The sequence below is a fragment of the Schistocerca nitens genome, chromosome 4 (genome assembly GCF_023898315.1).
Source record: "Schistocerca nitens isolate TAMUIC-IGC-003100 chromosome 4, iqSchNite1.1, whole genome shotgun sequence".
Classification (NCBI taxonomy): Eukaryota; Metazoa; Arthropoda; class Insecta; order Orthoptera; family Acrididae; genus Schistocerca; species Schistocerca nitens.
Genome location: NC_064617.1, coordinates 548,182,372 through 548,209,206, shown reverse-complemented (window position 1 = coordinate 548,209,206; position 26,835 = coordinate 548,182,372). Strand labels below are relative to the sequence as shown.

At 42.9% G+C, this 26,835-nt stretch overlaps 1 protein-coding gene across 3 annotated transcripts in view; it reads left to right on the top strand.

The window, feature by feature from the left end:
• The window catches only part of LOC126252939 (patched domain-containing protein 3), a 426,000-nt gene that overhangs the window by 386,008 nt on the left and 13,157 nt on the right, over positions 1-26,835 (top strand). For all 3 annotated transcript variants that reach the window (XM_049953939.1, XM_049953941.1, XM_049953940.1), the window contains 2 exons: positions 13,538-13,738; positions 17,809-17,940. In XM_049953939.1, coding sequence (XP_049809896.1) covers positions 13,538-13,738; positions 17,809-17,940 — 333 coding nt within the window. The remainder of the gene's footprint in view (positions 1-13,537; positions 13,739-17,808; positions 17,941-26,835) is intronic.

Here is a 26,835-nt window from a genome sequence, read left to right as displayed (position 1 = left end):
TCGCTTCCCCTTACTTCACGGCTCCTTGTGAAACCTTAAGCGCTGACCCCTGCTTGCTATCGGTACACGAATTGGGAGATTATACTGCGTGTCAGGGACGTGGGGATAAAAGCCAGGCCGGCGGCTGTGGTCGAGCGGCTCTAGGCACTTCAGTCCGGAAGCACGCGGCTGCTACGGTCGCAGGTTCGAATCCTGCCTCGGGCATGGATTTGTGTGATGTCCTTAGGTTAGTTAGGTTTTAGTAGTTCTAAGTCTAGGGGACTGATGACCTCAGATGTTAAGTCCTATAGTGCTTAGAGCCATTTGAACCGTACAAGCCAGGTCAAGTTGTTTCTTCTCCTTTAATTTTCATGACGAACACTGCTGCAATATCTACTCACCGTACTACCTTCTTCAGTTCACGATTTTTATTTCTTTCTGTTTCGATGTGAAAGCTTTTCCCGCAAATATTTCTTTCTTTTCCTTAAATCTCTTAAACTGAACCCATCATATAGCAAATGTTGTGGGGAAGTCAACCAAAGTTTCCCTTTTATTGGCAGAACACTCAGAAGATGCAAAAAATCTACCAAAATGAATGGCTTCACTACACTTGTCCGTCCTTTTCTGGATTGTTGCTATTTGTTTTGTATCGTCGCATGAAGTTGCGGATAAAGTGTGGTTGATAGGATCAGCGAGTTGGTGACATTCATCAAAACAATGGCGTTTTTCGTTGCGGAAAGATCTTTTCATGAAATTTTCATCACCATCTCTCCACTCAGAATGCCAAAATATTCTGTTGACTTCCACCTACATAGTGATAAATCGCCGATTGGATTACCTAGGAAAAATTAGAGGTCGCACAGTAAGATCTAGGCCTTCATTCTTCCCACGTGCTATTCGGGAATGGAACGACAGAGAAATATTCTGAAAGTCGTTCTACGCATCCTGCACCAAAAACTGAAGTACGAGTAGTAGGATAAACGTGTAGATATGGATTTAGAAAAATGGGTTCCAGCGGTAGTCGATTTATAGATGTTTAGAGTTTGCCAGTCGTTCTTCATGTTTAACCCACCCCGGCCTGTATTCCCGGATCGTGATACTTGCTTCTGCTTTCGGTTCCACGCGGATACCTTCATTTATTTTCGTCTTTTCTCTTCTGTACTCGTGACACACTGAAAAGTTCTCATCTTTGGACTTTTGATGCAAAATACTGATCCTCTGGTAATCGATTCTTAGTACGATACAGTAAAAACGACCTGACCATGTAGTATACATCGCATCCTTGGTGACATGAACAACTTTTCATAATTTTGGAAAAGCGTAAACCTTTGATGGTTTATGTTTCTATTGGTACAATATATCTGTAAGTAGCAACTTTGTAATTGGAAGCGGTAACGCTCAATTGTAAACAATCCACTCATCGAACGAGAGTTGCGAGTTCGGTAGCAGCCTGCGTTCTTTATCGTAGAAGTCGGCTACATGTATATGGGAAATATATCTAGTATATCAGTAATATTTTAAAATTGAATTAAATCAGTCTTGAGAGCTATAGAATATTTATTGGCAATGGTAACTTGTTCCATCTACATCTACATCTACATGGATACTCTGCAAATCACATTTAAGTGCCTGGCAGAGGGTTCGTCGAGCCACCTTCACAATTTTCTATTATTCCAATCTCGTACAGCGTGCGGAAAGAAGAAGTCTCAGTTATGTGACTGAATTTGTGATTTCCAGTCAGAGAAGTCACAGTCCGTAGTAATTGACGGAAAGTCATCGAGTAGAACAGAAGTAATTTCCGGCGTTCCCCAAGGTAGTGTTACAGGTACCTTACTGTTCCTTATCTATATAAACGATTTGGGAGACAATCTGAGTAGCCGTTTTAGGTTGTTTGAAAATGACCCTGTCGTTTATCGACTAATAAAGTCATCATAAGATCAAAACAAATTGCAAAACGATTTAGAAAAGATATCTGAATGGTGCGAAAAGTGGCAGTTGACCCTAAATAACGAAAAGTGTGAGGTCATCCACATGAGTGCTAAAAGGTACTCGTTAACTTCGGTTACACGATAAATCAGTCAAATCTAAAGGCCGTAAAGTCAACTAAATACCTAGGAATAACAATAACGAACAACTTAAATTGGAAGGAACACATAGAAAATGTTGTGGGGAAGGCTAACCAAAGACTTCGTTTTATTGGCAGTACACTTAGAAAATGTGACATATCTACTAAGAAGACTGGGTACACTACGCTAGTCCGTCCTCTTTTAGAATACTGCTGCGCGGTGTGGGATCTTTATTAGATAGGACTGACGGAGTACATCGAAAAAGTTCAAAGAGGGGCAACACGTTTTGTATTATCGCGAAATCTGGGAGAGAGTGTCACTGACATGATACAGGATTTGGGCTGGCCATCATTAAAAGAAAGGCGTTTTTCGTTGCGACGGAATCTTCTCACGAAATTCCAATCACGAACTTTCTCCTCCGAATGCGAAAATATTTTGTTGACATCGACCTACATAGGGATAAACGACCACCACGATAAAACAAGGGAAATCAGAGCGCGTACGGAAAGATATAGGTGTTTGTTCTTTCCGCGCGCTATACGAGATTGGAATAATAGAGAATTGTGAAGCCCGCATCTCGTGGTCGTGCGGTAGCGTTCTCGCTTCCCACGCCCGGGTTCCCGGGTTCGATTCCCGGCGGGGTCAGGGATTTTCTCTGCCTCGTGATGGCTGGGTGTTGTGTGCTGTCCTTAGGTTAGTTAGGTATAAGTAGTTCTAAGTTCTAGGGGACTGATGACCATAGATGTTAAGTCCCATAGTGCTCAGAGCCATTTTTAGAATTGTGAATGTGGTTCGATAAACCCTCTGCCAGGCACTTAAATGTGATTTGTTGAGTATTCATGTAAATGTAGATGTAGATGTTGATACACTTTACAATCCCTTCCTGGAAACTTGTTTGCAATCCCAAATTTTCATTTTCAAGCCTTTTATGAAAATATTAATAAATACAAAATGTTGTTGTTGTTGTTGTTGTTGTTGTGGTCTTCAGTCCAGAGACTGGTTTGATGCAGCTCTCCACGCTACTCTATCCTGTGCAAACTTCTTTATCTCCCAGTACCTACTGCAACCTACATCCTTCTGAATCTATTTAGTGTATTCATCTCTTGATCTCCCTCTACGATTTTTACCGTCCACGCTGCTCGCCAATACTAAATTGGTGATCCCTTGATGTCTCAGAATATGCCCAACCAACCGATCCCTTCTTCTGGTCAAGTTGTGCCACAAATACAATATATTGAGTATTATTTCGGTTTACTTACGGCGTAAGTAGCGTAAAAATTGAAAACAAAAAGAAGAAAAATGTTTCCACATAACGGCACCATCCCACGACTCTGCCTTCTGTACTCGAACCGCTACGCCAACCGCTGCCTACTAAATGCGGTAAAATAAATGGCTCATACCTCGCCAGACCAGCGCCAAAAGCGGTATTTTTTTTTCTAAACGCGTGGCTGTCTGGAGCTCCCACGTCTGCCACTTTCATTTCTGGCTGAGCCCTGCATATACCACAAATTTGGACGGATTTGGTGAAGACAAGTAAGCGCGGTCCCCTTGGAAGTATCTACGGTCAGATGAGTCGTCTGGCGTAGCGGTAATAATATGAACAAACGTAGTGAATAAGAATATTAGCGAACACGTTGTCAAAATCTCTGCGTAGCTCCTGAAACTGGCCTTCACAAGTATACAGGAAAACGCGGCGGGTGATTTTAATTTAGTAATACGTGTGAATGTACAGAGAGATATGTATAGATCCTGGCCAAGCTTCGCTTCTCTCTGGATTTTCGTTGGCTTTTTAATGCTATTCCCATCAGATACCGCTTCCTCTGTACCTGATCAACGCGTAGGTCTCGTCATTGCCACAAGATGTCACTTCAAATTTCAATTAAACACGGGACAGATAAAAGTACATACACAAATCAAAAAAAGTTTTCCATCACCTCGGTTCCGAGAGTTCCGGCATCTGTACAGAAAATTGGGATAGAGATCAACATAAACATCATTTCCTCCCTTTTTATTGCTCATGAAAATCGCACATTGCTAGTTGTATCACTATACAGCGAGACCTTCATAAGTGGTGGTCCAGACTGCTGTACACGCCGGTACATCTAATAACCAGTAGCGCGTCCTCTTGCATTGATGCATGCCTGTATTCGTCGTGGCATACTATTCACAAGTTCATCAAGGCACTGTTGATCCAGATTGTACCATTCCTCATCGACGATTCGGCGTAGATTCCTCAGAGTGGTTGGTGGGTCGCGTTGTCCATAAACAGCCTTTTTCAGTACATCCCAGGCATATTCGATAGGGTTCATGTCTGGAGAATATGCTGGCCACTCTAGTCGAGCGATGTCGTTATCCTGAAGGAAGTTATTCAGAACATGTGCACGACTGGGGCGTAAATGGTCGTCCATGAAGACGAATGCCTCGGCAATACGCTGCCGATATGGTTGCATTATCGGTCGGAGAATGGCATTCAGGCATTCACGTATCGTACAGCCGTTACGGCGCCGTCCATGACCACCAGCGGCGTACCTCGGCCCCACCTAATGCCACCCCAAAACAGCAGGGAACCTCCACCTTGCTGCACTCGCTGAACAGTGTATCTAAGGCGTTCAGTATGACCAGGTTGCCTCCAAACACGTCTCCGACGATTGTCTGGTTGAAGACATATGTGACACTCATCGGTGAAGAGAACGTGATGCCAATCCTGAGCGATCCATTCGGCGTATTGTTGGGGCCATCTGTACCGCGCTGCATGGTGTCGTGGTTGCAAAGATGGGCCTTGCCATGGACGTAGGGAATGAAGTTCCGCATCATGCAGCCTATTGCGCACAGTTTGAGTCGTAACACGACGTCCTGTGGCTACACGAAAAGCATTATTCAACATGGTGGAGTTGCTGTAAGGGTTCCTCCGAGCCGTAATCCGTAGGTAGCGCTCATCCACTGCAATAGTAGCCGTTGGGCAGCCTGAGAGAGGCATGTCATCGAAAGTTCCTGTCTGTCTGTATCTCCTCCATGTCCGAACAACATCGCTGTGGTTCACTCCGAGAAACCTGGACACTTCCCTTGTTGACAGTCCTTCCTGGCACAAAGTAACAATGCGGACGCGGTCGAACGGCGGTATTGCCGTCTAGGCACGGTTGAACTACAGATAACACGAGCCGTGTACCTCCTTCCTGTTGGGACAACTGGAACTGATCGGCCGTCGGATCCCCTCCGTCTAATAGGCGCTGCTCATGCACGGTTATTTACATCTTTGGGCGCGTTTAGTGACATCTCTGAACAGTCAAAGGGACTGTGTCTGTGATACAATATCTACAGTCAACGTCTATCTTCCGGAGTTCTGGGAATCGGGGTGATGCAAAACTTTTTTTGATGTGTGTATAATACACTCTTATTATTAGTATAACCTTACTCGTGAATCAGTATGTTAATAGAAACGGTATCCAAATCTGTACAGCATTTCTGAGCTTAGCCTTCATAAATGTACAGAATTATATATATAATATAGTATATATAGATATAATATGTGCAGATTTCTACGCAAAACTGCCCAGGCGCACCGCTGTGTTCACCTTTCTTGCTGCGGAGCGCAAAAACACTTCAGTTTGTTCATATCCACTAAGATGATTACCGAGCGAGGTGGCGCAGTGGTTAGACACTGGACTCGCATTCGGGAGGGCGACGGTTCAATCCCGCGTCCGGCCATCCTGATTTAGGTTTTCCGTGATTTCCCTAAATCACTCCAGGCAAATGCCGTGATGGTTCCTCTGAAAGGGCACGGCCGACTTCCTTCCCCATCCTTCCCTAATCCGATGAGACCGATGACCACGCTGTCTGGTCTCCTTCCCCAAACCAACCAACCAACCACTAAGATGATTGACTTGGTTTAAACTTTCCACAGCTAAGGACAAGGCCGAAAATAGTCTTCCTCCAATAAGACATTGCAAAACGTTACTAATATATGCGAGCGCGCCGTTTCTTTTGTATCAGGGTAGTGGAAGAGGAGGAGGAGGAGATTAGTGTTTAACGTCTCGTCGACATCTGGGTCATTAGAGGCGGGGCACGAGCTCGGATTAGAGGAGGATGGAGAAGGCAATACGCCGTGTCTTTTGAAAGGAACCATCCTGCCATTTGCCTTAAGAGATTCAGAGAAATCACGGAAAATCTAAATCAGGATGATCGGACGCGGATTTGCACCGTCGTCTTCCTGAACGCGAGTCAAGTGTGAATGAGGATAGTAAGGTTATGGAAAATGGTCATAAACGATGGGAACCCATTGTGTAAATTCATTGATGTCTCGTGGCATAACTAGCTAGAATAGAGTCATAATGTTGAGCTGGGCGTGTTTTGCGCTTAGAAGCGTGTCTCTTTGCGTTACTCACACTTGAAAGAAAGAAACCTAGATCCTTCTTCTCACGAAGCCTTCTCTTTGCCACGGACCTATGGTAAGTGACGTAACAAGGTATTACCGCGCAGCGTAGAAAGCCTTTCTAGGAGCTTTCCCTCTTCTCCTGCTAAGGACGCCCACGTGGTTACGTAAGGCGCACAGCCGCTTCCTGCGTCGCTGCCGTCGTGCGGTAACAGCCGGCTTGAACTTCCGGAAACCCATTTGTCTGCGCCTGCTTTCACTCAAGGTGGCGCTCCGGCCCCGCCTGCGTCCCACATACCGGCTACAGCCCAGGCAGCTAAGCGTCTCCGTTTGTTTACACTCATCTAGCTGCTTTGTCGGATAGAGAGCGGTCCCGCCGTTCAACCACCACCTCGTACATCGTCTTCCTCTTCTTTGACATTACATCCCTCCGTGCCTCTTTGTCCCCTTCCAACAATTTGACACCATACATTTCAGTTCTCTACTTTTCTCTTCCGTCCTCAGATCTCCGTTTGAACGAGGTCATTAAAGGCTTTGTCCATACATCTTTAGTCTTGGGTGATCCTTCCTTTCTAGTGGACTACAGCCATCTTTTCATTATTCTTGTGGGGTGTCTTCTCGTTTTCCATCCTCGCCATATCATCTAATTAGAGCACTCTCCGTCGTGAGATTTCCGTAGTTCATGGTTACATCCTACCCTCCAACCCTATGGCTTCGCAAGATTTCTCGATCAAATGTTGTTATGTTGTTTATATCTGCTTCTGCTATCACAAATTTCTGTAACAGTCATTTTGATGTAATGTTGTGTGTTTCCAATACACTGTATCTTGGGGGTCCACGTGTCATACATTATTACGGTGAATCGATGATTGTGACAATGTGCTACTTGTGGATACAAAATTATGGTCGAAACTGTTAGCTGTCATGAGATAAAAATGATTGTGTCTGCCAATCATGGGCTTTATCCTTCATGATCTTTCACAGTGTCTAATGTTATCACGATTAGAACAGTAATTTCTCTTTATTACTCGTAACATTTCCGCCACATGAGGAAACGGTGGCCGTGAAGCGTGGCAGACAGCTGCCATACTGTTGTCGTTTAAGCAAAAAAATGGCTAAAATGGCTCTGAGCACTATGGGACTTAACACCCTGAGGTCATCGGTCCCCTAGAACTTAGAACTACTTAAACCTAACTAATCTAAGGACATCACACACACTCATGCCCGAGGCAGGATTCGAACCTGCGACCGTAGCGGTCGCTCGGTTCCAGACTGAAGCGCCTAGAACCACTCGGCCACACCGGCCGGCGTCGTTTAAGCGAATTATGTCAAAACTAACTGCTCCACGGAGTGCTACCCACGACTAAACAGATATTTGTAAAGAAATGTTAACGCCGAAACTCACTATCTACGTGTATGCGCCAACATAAACGTTATCTCTCAAAGGCATTGCGGCGTGAGCCACTTGCAGCCCAGCAAACAGCGTGAAAAAAACACCAATTTTTGGGACGATGGGAGATGCTGACAGAATATATATTGCTCACAACCCATTCGTTTACTCAAGGAAGAAGCTGAACTCTATGCTAAACTTAACGCATTCGTTTGATAGTTAACTTTCAGGAATGACTTTTCAGTCACGTCGTGTTGACCATCCCGTTGGAACAGTGAAGTTCATCCAGATCCGCCCAGCTGCTTCAGCGTGAAGTTCTAACAAACGAACTAATTTGACGAAGAAAGAAAATAAGCAATTTCTAGTTCGGTGCAATGAAAATTTTATAATGTTTGTACGTACAACAATGTCATCTGCCTTCATGTATGCGCCTCTTACTAGCGCATACGCTCGCATTTCATAATCAAATCTAGCCTCACAAAACGCCTACCGTGCTGGACACGTAATGACACAAAGTCTCTCTGTCGTACGGCATTTAAATGACACCGTCATTGTGAGTCTTCATGTGTCTCAGAAGCGATAAAATATGACTGACGCTCACCGGCTAAAATTCAACTGGTTTGTATGGAAGCATAAATTAAACACTTTGAGGACTGTACAAGCGTTTTATGCATTACGTTGAATCGAATTATGTAGGACATATTAAACAATGAAAGAATTTTCACAAATACGATACAGTTCAAAAGCCGAAAAGTGAACAGCTTTTTCTAAGTGTAATATTGTCCAGATTTCGCGTTATATTCTTGAAATCAGTAAATTATCTTGCATTACACGCTTTTAAAAGTAGCCTATATGTTAATTCACGGCATTTGCTAATTACATTCCAAATTTCTTCCAAATCCGTCCAGCCATTTCATCGTGAAGGAGAAACAAACATACTCATGCACAAACTTTAGCATTTATAATGCAGTTTAAAGTAATAAGGTCAAAACAGAACAAAAGTGATATTTTTTTCATGATTTACTATAAAACACAGACGGCGGTGATGCAGCTGATGCTAAGACGATGGTGATGACACATCCAAGTCCTTCGGCGTCACTTTTCAGTAGAAGCTGTGTAGATAGGAAGGAAGGTAGGAAAGAAAGAAGGATACATGTATGAAGGACAGTAGGACATGGGACGCAATATCTGGCAGTGGGGGATGGTGTTGTATACATAAATGGAGAATAGGATGGGAGGAAGCGAGTGTCTAGGAACGGGGAGTGTGTTGGGCTGGGCTGGAAAGTCCAGTGCATACGTAGAGACAGGAACAGAAAAGGGCAAGGGTGGATAAGGAGGCTGGGAGATGTATTGGACCCTTGTTCTAAGAAAAAGATACGGCGATCGTGGCTATCTATAGCTCGTAGAATGGGTAGGCGTCGAGGTGGAGTGCTGGATCAGGAAGGTAATATCTGTAAAGTTGCCTTCGTATGGGATGCGGAGGTGTAGATGTAGAGGCTGACCTAGACTTGTTGTTATGGGCCCTGCAGCAGTCCAGAAACGGAGAGTATTGGGCAGAGTGCATGGCGTTCTAAGATATGCAAGGAGTGGTAAAATGTTGTTGGTGCGAAGAACGGAACTCCGTTCGCATTCTTCATTTTTCCTTTAAAGCATTAAGGTGCAGTGCTTGCATTGTGGGCGCCCGACGCTTATAACTTCTCCAGAATCATGGAAGCCTTGGGGATCTCACGTCGAGGGTGAATCTTGAGTATCCCGATTCGATAGAAATTGACATCGCTATGGCCAAAAGTCGTCGGCTGCAACGTGTTGGTGGTACAGTCGTCGGCGCTGGACCCACAATGCTCGTCCTCAGTTTTATCAGATACTTTATTTTCCGACGCTGTCAATCTTCACACAGATTTTTTGACGTTTTCTGTACCTTTCTATTACCACTGGCTGATGTTGAGATGATGATTACTGAGCGAAACTAGTTACAAAGTGGACTATGAAAAACGGTTGCGATCAAAGATTATTTAAATCCTAGATTTTCAAGAATATGAGTTGCTTGATAGCCATGCAATCAGCCTTGCCTTCCATATACGTTTAGTATCCTCCACTGCTAACCACATTGTACGTTGGAGTCCCCATTTACCGTAAACTTGACACCAACCATCCTATCATTTATTAATCCTCGTACACTGTCGCACTTCTGCCAGCAACTCCTCTTGCGCTTACATCTTTGTACTCTCCATATCTACTGCTTCCTCTACCTCACCACAAAACCTGCCCGGAGATCTATCGCCACTTGCAGCTTTAACAGATTACTCATCCTCTCAATGTTAGGGTGCCCTTCCTCACCCTCTTCCCATCCCTCTTCTTACCCTAATATTTCAAAAGCTTGGTTCGGCGTCCTCATCCCAAACCCTTCCCTTTCACATCAACAGTCTCCCCTTCACAACCTTTTCATAAAGGTTAGCAACTAACTGTATTTCAAACAACAAAAATATTTTACTTAAAATCTTCAGTTAACTGACTCTTGCTTCAATAACTGCAAAAGCATGTGCATATTTTATATACGTACTGTAGGTTATACTACCAATCCCCCATCCTGATTTCTCAAGTAATTAAACTCCCGTGTGTAAAAATATCATATCTCCCGAATTATGGTGGTGGTGGGAAGTTCCTATCGGACCAGACTGCTGAGGTCATCGGTCCCTAGGCTTAACTAACTTACGCTAAGGTCAACACACACACACACGCCCGAGGGAGGACTCGAACCTCCGACAGGGGGAGCCGCACGAACCGGGGCAAGGCGCCAGACCGTGCGGCTACCCCGCGCACCCTCTAACCATGTGTCAAACAATGATGTAAACTGAAAGACAATTTTTCTGTTTCTTTCATGGATCTGAAAATGGTTGTTGGTCAGCCGAAATCGGTTATGTAGTTTGTACTGGACTGTACTGCGACCAAGGTTATTAAAATGTGTAACAATAATACAGACTGCTGCGTTTCCTTCATCTGACGATTTCAGGCTTAGCAAATTTCATCAATTTTCTTTTTGTTTGATTTTAGACTGTACTCTTTTAGATACCTGCAACAAACACAGCTATTCTTTGGCCACTTACACCTCCTATTGGCTCTGAGTATTCCTTGATTTCAATTTAGCACTCTTTGAATCTAGCTAAAGAATAATTTTGTTGTAAGAGAGAAGTGAGAACAACAAAAATTACCTATATAGGTTCGGTCTCAAATCAACCATTGCTTGAAGTTGTTGTTAAATTTTGAAGCTAGAATGCCATATTTTGCTTGGTGAAAGGTTTACTTTCGTACTGCTAAGCTCATACAAGGGATCCTACTCTGGCAAAGATTTGCATTAATTTCTGTTAATGCTATACAGGATCATTATCTACCTATTTCTTAAACGGCATGCCATTTATCTAGTGGCAAAAATTTAATGAAATCTGTGTCTCAATATAGCATCGGCCATTAGGGGTTTCATGTAACGATTTTATACAGGTAAGTCAGTTCGTTGTAAGTTGTGACGTTAGCCCATGTGATAGTCAGCACACCGCTGTTTGTAACTGGTACATATGAAAACTGCGTAGATGAGGTAATTAACTTTGTGAAGGGAGTGCTTGTTTTTTAACTGCTCGGCGATGTGCTCTGCTTCATTATCGTCTTATCGTTGGCTTTTACCTTAACTGAAACAGCGCTCGTGCGTATGAAACTCTGCACGGAGGTAGCCATGTAAGCCAGAATGCGGTCAGGGAAACTCAGCCTTCCGTTTCCTTTTCCTTCATCCGAAGAAACAAGCCGAGAGGCGGACAACTTCTTTTCTGCAGAGCGTGAGTTCGCTGTTTCTAAGCTTGTGGTCTCCGAGCGGATGTCGCACACATGTGGTGAAAGCTGGCAGTCTTTCCATACTGGTACTAGCACGTTTAAGTCTTTTTCTTGAAAGCTAAAAGTATGTCTTAGTTTCAGAGATTTCTCGACGATAACAAGTTATAAAACGTTCTCGGTTCACAAGCCTCATTAAACGAAGTTACAATTCAAGCTTTCGAAGATCATAGGCGCCGTTCTAACAGTGAGGATTGTAGTAGTATCGTAGAAAAGACATACTGTACCACGTGAAGCTGTTGATTAAATTATTTTTAACTCTATGACCGGTTTCGGTCACAGACCATTTTCTTGTACAATCAAAAATAAATTATTCAGCAGATTCCTATGGTACAATACGGCATTTCTACGATTTATCAAAGTTGTGGAACACTATCAACAAAAACTGTTTTGAATAGTAGTCCTCCAAGCTGTAGATTATTACCTTAAACTAACGTGGTTTAAATTTCGGCAACTTTCTACTGTTGTCCAGACATCGGTTTCAGTGCCATTTACTGGTAGACTCAGATCTACTGCAGTCCCTTTTGCTACAGATTTCTTTCTTTCATCTGTGCTAGATCGTTGTTACGAAATAAAAATGAATTCCCTTTTTGTCTTGCGCTATACACTCTGAAATATGTAAATATCAAGATTAAAACCAGTGTGTCGGCTACTACCCTTCTAATTACGTATCTTAAAATACCTGGACTATATCTTGAATTTCTCTGATGTTCAACTCAGCACATGCCATTCTTTTTACTGTATCATGACCATTTCTACTTCAGTTTGCGGAAACCATCATGAGTAGCAAAATTTCAGTGTGTGTATTGCCCCGTATGATGCTTCATCGTATGCACTGTTTGCGGAAATCATTACGTACGTTGTCTGGTGAACTTGTTAAATTAGTGCTATGTCTTGGATGGATTCGTAAATGAAAATATGTAATACTACCCATCTCAGGTCAAACTGACGTGGGGCTCCCATCATATAAAAGTAGGAGTGTTGTGAATGATCACAAGTGTTTGTTCTGTGTAAGTAAATGCTCTAAATATTCTTTTCATTTGACGATACTTGACTGTAATAAACCAGGCAGTTGTTATGAACTTTTTTCCTTGCTTTTGTTCCTTGTTCCACCGGCTTGAGGAGCACTTCCGTTAGGATATGTCAAGAGACACTAAACCTAAACATATTCTCGTTTCGCGTCAATTGTGCCGTCATTAGTCACGAAACAAAATTGTAGTATCATCTTGGAGGTACAAGTTCCGTCTCTACGACTACAGGAATAGATGTTTGCTTAGTTGTTAGGCGCGTTTCGCTTCCTCTATTGTTGAAACATCTTCAGTGACGACTTCATGTGCTCCTTTTCACATACCCGTCGTAATGGGTCAGTGTATAGTTGTAATGAATAGTCTACGACCTTATTTTCTTGGCATCTGTGTGCACATTTAAAAATTATACATTTTTTAACCAAATTGTCTTTAAAACATGTATTTTTCTTTACATAAAATGAGAAGAGTTTTTACAGTTGTAAAATGGGCACGCAGATACCAATAAAAGAACAACCCAGGCAATACAGAACACACACTGTACCATATCGGTGCATATGTAAAAAGCACCGAACGAAATCTTCTCTGAAAATGATTCGAAAATATAAGAACTGAAACACATCTGTCAACTAAAAAAATCGCCTGTCATTTAGTCGCAGAGACGGAACTTCTACCTTACAAAGATACCAATATTCCAAATATATTCGTCGATTTGCAAAATATATGCTCTTTACTACGTTTTCCTGGCGTATTCCATATGCACTTCGGCCTCACGGCTGCTTGTTGCACTGAATGTAAAACGCAACTAATGTGAGTTTGCCCTCTCCCGCAGGAATCGGCATCGACGACACATTCGTGATGCTGGCGGCGTGGCGGCGCACGCCGGTGACGCTGACCGTGCCCGAGAGGATGGCGCGGACGCTGAGTGAGGCGGCCGTCTCCATCACCATCACCTCCTTCACCGACATGATCAGCTTCTGGATCGGCATCATCAGCCCCTTCCCCTCGGTGCGCATCTTCTGCATCTACACAGGTCAGTAGCCAGCCCAAGTCACTCATACTCTTCTCTTAAGTCACCACTCTTTGCTAGTTTTGTGTTCGTCTCCATCACCGTCACCTCCTTCATCGACATGATCAGCTTCTGGTTCAGCATCATCAGTCCCACCACCTCAGTACACTTCTTCTACATGTAAATTGGTTGACAGCTATCCCAGCCCATTCACTCTGTTCTCTGAAGTCACCGGTCTTTACTGGCTTGGTATTCTTCGCCATCACCACTACCTCCTTCAGCAGTATGATTAGTTTCTGGATTGGCATTATCTGCATCTTCCTCTTAGTGGATCTACTCAGGTCAGTAAGCAGCTTAACACAGTCACACTCTTGTCTTAAATCACCATTCTTTACTAGACTGATTTCACCTGCGTTACCATTATCTCCTTTGCTTACATGAGTCATCATCAACAGTCCCTTCCCTTCAGCATGCATCTTCTGCATCTACGCAGGTTTGTAGCCAGCCCATCCAGCTCATGCTCTTCTCTTAGGTCACCAGTCTGTACTAGTTTGGTGTTCTTCTCCATCACTGTCACCTCCTTCACTAACATTATCATCTTCCAGATCAGCATGCTCAGCACCTTTCTCTCAGAGCACATTTACTGCATCTATACAGGTCAGTAAGTATCAATCAGTCACTTACCGAGCGAGGTGGCGCAGTGGTTAGCACACTGGACTCACATTCGGGAGGACGACGGTTCAATCCCGCGTCCAGCCATCTTGATTTAGGTTTTCCGTGATTTCCGTAAATCGCTCCAGGCAAATGCCGGGATGGTTCCTTTGAAAGGGCACGGCCGACTTCCTTCCCCGTCCTTCCACAATCGAATGAGACCGATGACCTAGCTGTTTGGTCTCTTCCCCCAAACAACCCAACCCAACCCAATCAGTCACTTGTCTTATGCCACCACTCTGCTCTAAACTGATTTCTTCTCCCTTACCATTTCCTCCTTCACTGACATGATCAGCTTCTGGTTCACAATCATCAGCCCCTCCATTTGGTAGGCTTCTTCTGCATCTACAGAGGTCAGTAGCCTGCCCAAGGCACACTCACTCTTAAGTTACCGCTCATTACTAGTCTTGCGTTCATCACCATTACCTTCTGCACTGGCATGATCAGCTTCTGGATCAGACCCTTCACTGTGGTGTATATCTGCTGCATCTACACAGGTTAGTAGGTAGCCAACACAATTGCACACTTGTCTTAAGTCACCACTCTTCACTAGTTTGACTTCCTCTCTATTATCATTACCTCATTCATTGACATCATCAGCTCCTAGATCAACATTGTCAGCCGCTTCCCCTCGTCATGCCTCTTCTGCATCTACACAGGTCACTAGACAGACCAACACACTCAGGTTCTTCTCTTTAAGTGACGACACTTTACTGGTTTTGTGCTGTCCTCTTTCTCCCACCTTCCATTAAATATTTATTCTCTATGTATCTAACACTGTCAACGTCCTCAACGATTTATTTAGCATACCCTAGCCTTTATCTGCCCTTACTGTTTTTCTCCTCTGTCGCTCCTTACAGTGACATGCCATAGAAGATGTCCCATTAATGAATCCCTTCTGGTAACAGTATTCTGTAGACTTCTTTTCTCAAATATTATTTTTAGTTGCAATGAAATAAATATAGTGTAACGAGTATGAAATGAAATTGGGCGACACACATAACCAGGCGAATCGATTTTAAATGGACCAGAATACTCTTTGCTGGAACACAAGAAATAAGAAGACTGGGATGATGAGCTAATGGAAGAGGCACCAGTGACATTACGAATCACAGAGTCACAGCAAATATATATCACTGAAGACTATAAAGCGTGGAAAAGTCCTGTTGAGTCCTTAATTCAGCAGTGGGTGGCAAATGGCTGATGGCGATGGTGAATGATAACCGTGAATAAGAACCTTGTGTTCAATATAGGTGCTGCTCCTTTAGGTAATACTAATTCTATGCTATGGTAATGGACAGTGAAAATCACGACATTAGCTTAGGTATTTGCGAAATGGAAGTGAGTAGTTTCCTGCAGAATGACGCTGGACGCACAAGGTACAAGAGATTGCATTGAGCTGTGGTCTCTTCAAGCACGCAAACCTGAATTCCTGCAGAAAATTTACTTGCATGCTATTTAATAACTAACTTGAATCTTTTCGATAGTTCAGTATCAAAGTCCTGCCACCGCACTCACCTCCTCAGTGGATGCGTTATCTCAAATGGCTCAGCTACAGGGGGTGGACAAAAATGTGGAAATACCAAAAACACATTTCCAGACCCAATGTTGTACAGGAAACCAGTTGGCACTGAAATCAGCTCCCAGACATCTCGGAATGAATAAATACAGATTCTGTATTGTTTTCAAGGGTATCTTATAACATTATTCCTGCAAAATGCCTCAGACAACTACGATGCAGATAGATAACGATCACGCACCATTCTCTTCAAAGCAGACTACAGTGACTCAATAATACTAAAATGTAGTGGCTGTGGTGGCAGGGAATGATGCTACACTGCATCCTCGTGCTTACAGAGCCCGTTCTGGACAATACGAGCCTGTGTGTACATGGACCCTATCGACTCGGAACACAGCATCAACTTTGGGGAACCAAAGTACCAAGGGATGGACCTGATCAGCCAAAATGGTCACATACTCCTTTGCAGTAACGGGAACTTGCAGAGTAACCATGGAATACCACGACATGGCTACCCAAATCATCACCGAACACCCGTTTTTTTTTCGTTCTTGGGACGCAAATACACATTTTCGTCCGCGTTGGAACTTTCCCTTCATGAGGTACAAATCTTCGATACGGTGCGTCTTGATTGAAACACCAAACACATCGGCTACCTTGGTTACGGAAGCATTCAGCATACAAGCGCCAATTGCCCATGTTCGAAGTCACTTAGTTCCAGCAAAATGAACTCACCTGTAAGGAACACTGTACTGACCACGAATGCATTGATGTCATTGCACAGGTGCCGTTCGGGGTCAAATACAGCAGCACAACCTGCAGACTTACCTAACATCTGCATTTATATCCAAGCATGCATTTCTCACAGCGTTTCCATATTTTTCTCAACCTCGTATTTGAACCAGTAGTAGAGCGGAATCTTCTAAACAATCCCGCAAAACATCGCGTATCTCGTGCCACAGAAGAACTTTCTTTGGACTTCTGTTGGAAAGAGCTATCTCATGGAAAAGAAATCCTCGAAGACGACGATGGATATTAAACAGCTCCACCAGAAAAAGGAATACGGTGTGTAATGCGCCCTTCCCTTTCTACAGCAAGTGAACCATATCACCTTGCCCAGTTATAAGGGGGGGAGGAGGGGGGAGGGGCTGTGATTTTACTCGCATCCGAACCAATGTGTGATTTTACTCGCATCTGAACCAATGTGAGTCGTTGCAGGAAGACAACGCACTATCACTTCACATACCGCCTACTCTATTTCATGTTAACATTAGTACTGGGTGGTTATAATTAAAGTGCACCTACTCACGGATATCCAGTGTGGACTGTAATTACCGTATGGCAGCGAAACTTGGTAGATCTGTTAATGCGTGAAAGTGCAACCGGTTTACGCTGGAAAAAATTAGTTCCAGTTTTGACCACAAGGTGCAAATCTGGCGCTGTACAGCATCTCGTCGACGTCTCCGGTGCTCATGTTGAACAAACTGTGTGAGCGGCGGTTAATACTAAAATAAACATTATGTCTGTCTCACTTGTTTGATCTTTTCTGCCCGCGTCCCGTTCCTAATCCGTTACGTATAGAAATATTTCTATAGATTTTTCTTGCATTCTCAGTGCCAGGTTTTCTCCTGGTAGCCAAAATTGGAACTATTTTTTTTCAGCGTAAATCGGTTATGCATTAACGCAGTAGAATATCTACCAAGTTTTCACTGCGATGCAATAATTACAGCCTATACTGGACCTCGGGGGACTAGCTGCATTTTAATTATTAACTACCCGGTAGTTCCCCTTAGCTGTACATAATTTTCTTACTCCGCCAAAGCTGTGGGCCGCCTGACATGTGTTATGTGGTGTTCATTCGCAGGCTTCGCCGTGTGCTTCACTTTCCTGTGGCACATAACGTTCTTCGCGGGCTGCATGGCCCTCTCGGGATACGCCGAACAGCGCAACCTGCACTCCTTCACCTGCATGCGCGTGCTGCCCGTCTCAAAATCAGGTGAGTCTTCGCTTCTCTCTCCTCTTCTTTCCTCATATTCCAAATGCAGAATTTCCTGCGTTAGTTAGTAACGTACTTGTACACTACCGCGCATTAAAATTGCCACCAAAGTTAATAAATGCGTAATTTTATTTGCTGTGCTTATACAGTATAATAATAATAAGAAGAAACGATTAAATTTGTTGGGGGATTTGGCGTATAGAGGGTGAGAAATTTGGCACACATATCAGCTGCCTCTGGTAGCAACAGTGGATCTAATCCTCCTCGGCATGAAGTAGATCTGAAATAGGACGACACAGGCGGGTACGTCACTGCACACAGCTTCAACTCTTTGCCAGAGTTCATCAATTGTAGCAGCTGCAGGATGGTTGTGTGGCAGTCTATTTGCAACAAATGACCAGATGTTTTCAGTAGGTGAATAACACTAGGGCAAAAAAAAAAGGAAACACGCACTACGAAGGAGTCACCCAAATGAGACGGAAATCGGTAGATGTGATGTACATGTACAAACGAATGATTAGAATTTCAGGAAAATTGGAAGATTTTTTCAAGAGAAAGTTTCACAAATTCAGCAAGTCAGTAAAGTGTTGCTCCACTTCTGGCCCTTAAGTAAGCAGTTATTCTGCTTGGCACTGATTGATAAGAGTTGTTGGATGTTCTCCTGAGGGATTTAGAGCCAAATTCTGTCCAACTGACGCGTTAGATCGCCAAAATCCCGAGCTGATTGGAGGGCTCTGTCCATAATGCTAAAACTGGGGAGAGATCCAGTGATCTTGTTGGCCCAGGGAGGGTTTCGCAAGCACAAAGCCGTGTGCGGGCGGGCATTATCTTGCTGAAATGTAAACCCAGGATGGCTTGCCATGAAGGGCAACCAAACGGGATGTAGAACATCGTCGACGTACCGCTGTGCTGTAAGAGTGCTATGGATGACTACCAAAGGCGTCCTGCTGTGATACGAAATGGCGCCCACGACCATCACCCCTGGTTGTCGCGCGGTAAGGCGCTATTCGGGGCGTCTCGAGGCACGTCTTCGGCATGAAACTTCATTAACTGGAGTGGAATAGTCTTCAGTGATGAGTATCGCTTGGAAATGAGCCTAGATGACCAGCGAAGATACGCATTTAAGAATTCACGTTTACTGGACATTTCTTCTTTGTTTTGAACCATCTCTCAAAATAGCGAATACCTTTCTCTTAATACCTGATACTTGTAGATGTGTCTGCCTTTCAACCCGCATGAAGTTCATGTAATCAAGCAACTGCAGCACGTCTCTAAAATCCAAACCTGGTCCGGAATCCGCGTTTATAGCATACCCTTGTATTTTGGTAGTATTTTCTATATTTTAGCTTTATTGAACTGAGTTTTTTTCTTTTACTTACAGAATCCCACATTAAATTTTTTAATAATTGGCCTCATCGCCTTTTATTTATGGGTGACGGAACGCTATAAAACAATTTCTTTTGCTTTTTGTGCTGTATGGATAATATTCTGAGAACATAAAAATCTATCTGATCAGTAAATAATATACAAGACACGAAACTGGAATCTTATATATGTTTTGTTATTTATTCTTGCCTCGAGCATAACATTTGATAATTCCCCAAGCATACACTCTTCTTACATGCTACGTAAAATTATTTCAGGTAATTACGCCACATCAAACAATAGCTTTTACGCCCCACGTAATGGCGGATAACAGTAAATGGGGAAGTTAGTTACAGTGGCGGCTGTTTCTTTCTACTGCTGAACGCGGATTGATTTTCTTTGTTGTCCTCCCCATTTTCGTAAAGAAATGAACATGGAGAGACTAAATTAAGTCTCAGCTCTACACATCGTGGACGATAATATCTTTAATGTAATACGTAACGTTATAAGTGTTGCTATATTGGAGGCGCAAAACAAAACGGGGATACTACACGCTGCATATTTATAATCCATGTAAATTAGGTCATGTGACACAAGGCGACTTCGCAAATTCACATTTTATGGTATTGTAACACGCATAATTTATCGATGGCATTGTATTTGTCAGAAACAGTAAAGGACCTAGAAGATCAACTGAGCTGAATGGGTTGCGTTTGGAGGGAAAAAAGTTTTAATGTGATTATCAGCAAAAGTAAAACAGGTGTAATGGAATGTAGCCGAATCAAATCAGGCGATGCTGAGGGAATTATACTAGGAGACCCTTCCAGCTCCCGAGGTGCGCACGAAATCAGACACAGGAATCCTTTCACCGCAGTGTCTGCTCTCAGTGCCTCGCTGTACATATGTGCCGGTCCTCGCGTCGCTGCCGAGTGGAGAGTACTGCGACCTCGTTCTCTAACTCTGCGGCGTCAATGACGCTGAGAGGTCTAGATGAGTGATGGCTCTGTCAGCAGTGTCCCGCTCTGCAGATGGGGCGCCTTGTGGCAGACGGATCACGCGTATTGCAGACTGCCGCTTACGCTGCAACATTCGACCTGTAGAAAGCCGTCACTCGTGGTTCTGAGCTAGCTGTGCTTCTCGCGTCTTCCAGAGAAAGCCGCACTGCCCGGCGTGGGCACAGAACAGGCCTCTGGCCGCAAGGGAAAGCAGCTACGGTTACAGACCACTCGGCATTCTGCATTGATTAATCCGTTCCCCTGTCAGAAATACTAAGTCTCACTTTCAGATCACGAGCAATTTATTTAGCACAACTTTCTTCTTCAGAATTTTATAAACACACATCATGCTGCCATCACCTGGTGCGCATTTATTAACCTCTGTTACTAAACAGCCGGCCGAAGTGGCCGTGCGGTTAAAGGCGCTGCAGTCTGGAACCGCAAGACCGCTACGGTCGCAGGTTCGAATCCTGCCTCGGGCATGGATGTTTGTGATGTCCTTAGGTTAGTTAGGCTTAACTAGTTCTAAGTTCTAGGGGACTAATGACCTCAGCAGTTGAGTCCCATAGTGCTCAGAGCCATTTGAACCATTTTTGTTACTAAACAGCTAACCCGGTTCATGGCGTAAGTTACAACTCCAGGTTGCCTATCTAACGGCTTACAGGGGCTATACAAATTTCATTTTCAATGCTTCATATAATTATTCACCGAAAATTAAAAATTTAAAATGCTGTCATAATGCCTTCATTAACAAGTGCAATCTTACGTTGACAGAATGGAATTTTAACTCTGCAGCGGAGTGTGTACTCACTTGAAGCTTCCTGGTAGATTAAAACTGCGTGCCACACCGAGATTCGAACTCGGGACCTTTGACTTTCGCCCGAGTTCGAGTCTCGGTCTGGCACACAGTTTTAATCTTCCAGAAAGTTTCGTAATCTTATGTTGAAGTTTTAAAACACTAAGACAATTATTACATCTCCAACCTGTGTATTGCCTTGAGGCACCGTAATTCACAGCGCGTCAGTCACCCAGACTACATCCATCAAGTATTTAAGAATGAGAGAACCTAGCAACTTCCAACAGTCTATAGACCAAATTTTGAACCTCTGTGAAAAATTTTCCCGTTGACACACCGTACAAAATGATGAACGGAAAAAAATGACAATTTACTTGGCAACAAGTCGCTGTTTTGGATTTTACATACGATTTTTGCGCCATTAACTAGTTTTCGAGTCACTGCAGGCTCCCCATCAGATCGACGTGTTATAGAAACATCATATGGTGTACCAAGTGTATCCAAACGCCGTGGTGATGCGGCTGGCGAAAATGACAGAAATTTAGTAATCGATAACGAAACGTTTATGAAACGGAAGTGGTGATGCGGCTGGCGAAAATGACAGAAATTTATTAATCGATAACGATACGTTTATGAAACGGAAATGTTGTTACGTTTTGTGCTTGCAATGCCCTCCATCGTAGGATCCACCGCAAATTCATTCCCATAATGTACACTGTTGTATCCTGCCGACTCGTCAAATGTGGGGTGCGTAGGAAACCTGCTTTCTCGGATCGCTAGGCAACAATTCAAGCAAATCGTGTTAATGAATTTTATTACAAAAGGAACTGAATCAATGACAAGACGTAACTTTGACAATAACACAGAAGTGTCGCAAGCTAAGGGCGACATGCAAATAAGAAATCTCTTCAGTATATACAGCTCCTAAGTCGCTGGTCTTGAAGTGCTTAATCTTGATGCTGCTGTAAAAGTGGGCCGCGATCAGTCCGCTTCGCATAGAGGCCGCTGCCGTCGCATTGTCGTCCTGGAGAGGGGTCGGTCAGCGTGCAATTGGCTGACGTCTTCTTCACAGCCGTCTCTTCTCTCTCGTTTCGGACTGACGTGCCGGCGCTTGACTTTACGCCGTACCATACATCATCAGGTGTGCATACAAATACACACAGTATTTAGCTACACTTAGTTTCACACTATTCACAGAATGTAAATACTGGATATAAATATAGATAATATGTCTACAATTGATACAACATTTTGCTACATCGTGATCTATGACCTGACATTCGATGCTGAATTTTGCTAGCTGCAGTTGTGTTATATTGACAATATGCAAGTAGTATGGATTGAAAAGGTATGTTACTTGTATATTGTCAATATAAGAACACACCTGTAACTCGAAAGATTCACTTAAATATATTATCTGTACTTTTAAAATATTTATTTTGTAATACAATGCATTTGAGGCCAAAGATCAGGATGCATCAAGCTGTTGTACACATATTCTTTGTATTTACATGCAGTGTTCACATTTTGTGAATAAGTTTGAAACCAAGTACCGCTAAATATTGTGTATGTTTTGTGTGTAACCTGGCAATGTACATTATGGGAACGGATTTCCTATGGATTCTACGATGCTGTGCACTGTAAGTACGCAAAACGTAACATTTCCATTTCATAAACGTTTAGTTGCCGATTGCTAAATTTCCATCATTTTCGCCAGCCCCATCACCACGGCGTTCTAGCTACACTTGGTCCACGATATAACGTTTCTGTAACACCTCCATCCGGCGAGGAGACAGTGGCTTGAAAACTAGTCAATGGCGCAATAAATCGTTTGTCAAATCCAAAAAAGCGATCGGTTGCATGTTTATACCCAGTTAAATAGCCAATTTAAATAACAGTTGCTGTTCGTCACCCATAATAAATAAACTGAAAGGAAAAAAGTTTATCATCTACTACATCTCCGCTGTTACTGTAGTAAAATTTCAGCACCTGGAATAACGTTTTAATGTATTACTTCTTCGCTATTACCTCTATTCGCAACACATTTGGCAGACAGTATCCACATATCCCACTGAAGGTACTTTCAAAATAATATCATTGTACGACATATGGTCCAATGAATTACGACGTCATAAACATGATACTCTAGCGTGACAAACTAGCTTCCGCTTAACACGTAGCGCAAATTGCCCAGATTCTACTCACCCAGTCTTTGATAATGAGAGAGCATAGAGATTTCCAATACACTTCAAACATAATTTCTCGTTTACATGTTTAATGACAAATAGTCAACACTTTAATTTATCTGTAATCATGTCTCTGAAGCAGTTTGATGTAGGAGAGTTCGATTCTTTAACCCTTTCAGACCTGAATTTTTTCTGGAGGAAGGAACATTTTTCTTTATGTGTTAACGTTCTTAGGTGATTTATAATAATTTTAGATGCAAGATTTACACAAAAATATGTACCAGTTTTCAAAACATACTTCGGACACTTGGCTGCATTTTATGGACTAAAATAAGTAATTACGAAATATTCTTTATTGTAATAAATAGTTTAATGATCATTCAATAATTACCATTCAAAATTACAATAACAACATTCAATTATACAGTGGAATATAGCGATCCAACCACATACGTATATTCTGATGGTCACGAGCTGTTGCGCACTGCCACGGTGACTTTCTGATACTTTCATAGTGATGCCCAACAGTTGGCAGCACTTGTACATGATGAAAAGGTTAACATTCACAAACGCGTACCTCAGGTTTCCATTGGGAAAAAATACTTCTGGTGCTGCTAAGACACTGTAAGTTAATGTACACAATAGTAGCAGAGGACCTGAAAGGGCTAAAGAACAGGCGTTCTGATTAAACAGTATTTTGTATGTTTCGTATGACTACAACGTATACTATGTTTTTCTTGTTACGAGGGCCAATGAGATTAGGTGGCGAAGTTGTGTAGATTGACTTTGTAGTCCAACCCAATTTCTGAGACGTATTTTATTTTATTTTTATTATTTTTTAATGGTCCCTGTGTCAGAAATTGGCGGTCTTCGAGCACCAGAACCTGCACTTTTCTTGCTATTCCCGTTTTTAACTACGTGTTATCTACCGCTTCGTTCTTCGTCATTGACGCTTGTTTGACCACGCTACAGGTGTGTGTGTCATATGATGGTGCACCACTGCCGTACACTACCACAAACTCAGAATGGATTATTGCAGCGTTGTTCCGTTTCAAACGAAGAAAACAAATCAGCACACGATATCCCGCACCACCCATGACCTGCTGCACCGTATTGTTTTGTATTTTCTAGCGGTCTACTAACATGTAACATGTTTGCAGTAGGTACCTGAAAACGAATAAAAATTACACAGTTTTATTTATTCGAGGTAATGATTAAAGTTTTATGAGAACACCCCCTCCCCTCCCCCACCCATTGCGAAGTCCGACATGACGCTAGAGCAACGCAATACTACAACGATCACACACTGTCGGTCGAGCGAATTTCCACGGATGTGAAGTTAGTGTGTAACAGACAACTCTGAAACTAAGCTCCGAAAATGAGGCTTTTATAGCAGGGTTTTCATATCGTATTATCCAGTTCCTTCACATCAACAAGGCTCAAGTCACAGGGAGATGCGAAGCTGACTTTTATTGTACTATGCTTGTGTGCACCCAGTTCTAACCAAAGAAGGGAAAGCAGAAAGATGGAAGGTGTATATAGAGGGTCTATACAAGGGCGATGTACTTGAGGACAATATTATGGAAATAAAAGAGGATGTAGATGAAGATGAAATGGGAGATACGTTACTGCGTGAAGAGTTTGACAGAGCACTGAAAGACCTGAGCCGAAACAAGGACCCGGGAGTAGACAACATTCCATTAGAACTACTGACGGCCTTGGGAGAGCCAGTCCTGACAAAACTCTACCATCTGGTCAGGAAGATGCATGAGACAGGCGAAGTACCCCCAGACTTCAAGAAGAATAAAATAATTCCAATCCCAAAGAAAGCAGGTGTTGACAGATGGGAAAATTACCGAACTATCAGTTTAATAAGTCACGGCTGCAAAATACTAACGCGAATTCTTCACAGACGAATAGAAAAACTGGTAGAAGCCAACCTTGGGGAAGATCAGTTTGGATTCCGTAGAAATATTGGAACACGTGAGGCAATACTGACCTTACGACTTATCTTAGGAGAAAGATTAAGGAAAGGCAAACCTACGTTTCTAGCATTTGTAGACTTAGAGAAAGCTTTTGACAATGTTGACTGGAATACTCTCTTCCAAATTCTAAAGGTGGCAGGGGTAAAATACAGGGAGCGAAAGGCTATTTACAATTTGTACAGAAACCAAATGGCAGTTATAAGAGTCGAGGGGCAAGAAAGGGAAGCAGCTGTTGGAAAGGGAGTAAGACAGGGTTGTAGCCTCTCCCCAATGTTATTCAATCTGTATATTGAGCAAACAGTAAAGGAAACAAAAGAAAAATTCGGAGTACGAATTAAAATTCATCAAGAAGAAATAAAAACTTTGACGTTCGCCGACGACATTGTAATTTTGTCAGAGACAGCAAAGGATCTGGAAGAGCAGCTGAACGGAATGGACATTGTCTTGAAAGGAGGATATAAGATGAACATCAACAAAAGCAAAACGAGGATAATGGAATGTAGTCGAAATAAGTCGGGTGATGCTAAGGGAATTAGATTAGGAAATGAGACACTTAAAGTAGTAGATGAGTTCTGCTATTTGGGGAGCAAAATAACTGATGATTGTCGAAGTAGAGAGGATATAAAATGTAGACTGGCTATGGCAAGGAAGGCGTTTCTGAAGAAGAGAAGTTTGTTAACATCGAGTATAGATTTAAGTGTCAGGAAGTCATTTCTGAAAGTATTTGTATGGAGTGTAGCCATGTATGGAAGTGAAACATGGACGATAAATAGTTTGGACAGGAAGAGAATAGAAGCTTTCGAAATGTGGTGCTACAGAAGAATGCTGAACATTAGATGGGTAGATCACATAACTAATGAGGAGGTATTGAATAGAATTGGAGAGAAGAGGAGTTTGTGGCACAACTTGACGAGAAGAAGGGACCGGTTGGTAGGACATGTTCTGAGGCATTAAGGGATCACCAATTTAGCATTGGAGGGCAGCGTGGAGGGTAAAAATCGTAGAGGGAGACCAAGAGATGAATACATTAAGCAGATTCAGAAGGATGTAGGGTGCAGTAGGTACTGGGAGATGATGAAACTTGCACAGGATAGGGTAGCATGGAGAGCTGCATCAAACCAGTCTCAGCACTGAAGACCACAACAACAACAACATGCTTGTGTGAGTCCGTTGTCTTAGCCAAATCAACATCCCGCTCTGTATAAAAGATGGAAAAAAAACATAACGGTCGCATTCTCTTTGAATTAAATTAAAATCATAGCGGTCGTCAGGTAGAAATATCCATAAAACGTAAACTAAGCATTCGGTAGTGGGAAAAAGTAGTTTTATGATTGACCAAATTGTAATATTGAGAGCTATTACCTCAATTATATACGGTAGCTTTAACGCCGTGAGGCGAATTGTGAGCACGGACATACAAGAATGATATCTCCAAGGTGACCGCGATGAATTCTGTGCCAATTACAGCGCTCGAGGCCGGCCATTGTATGTAAGTTTGCAACGCAATAAAACGACTCGGTATAAAGGCGCTGACTACGAGGGATCATACTGCACGTGCCCCAGGCCAC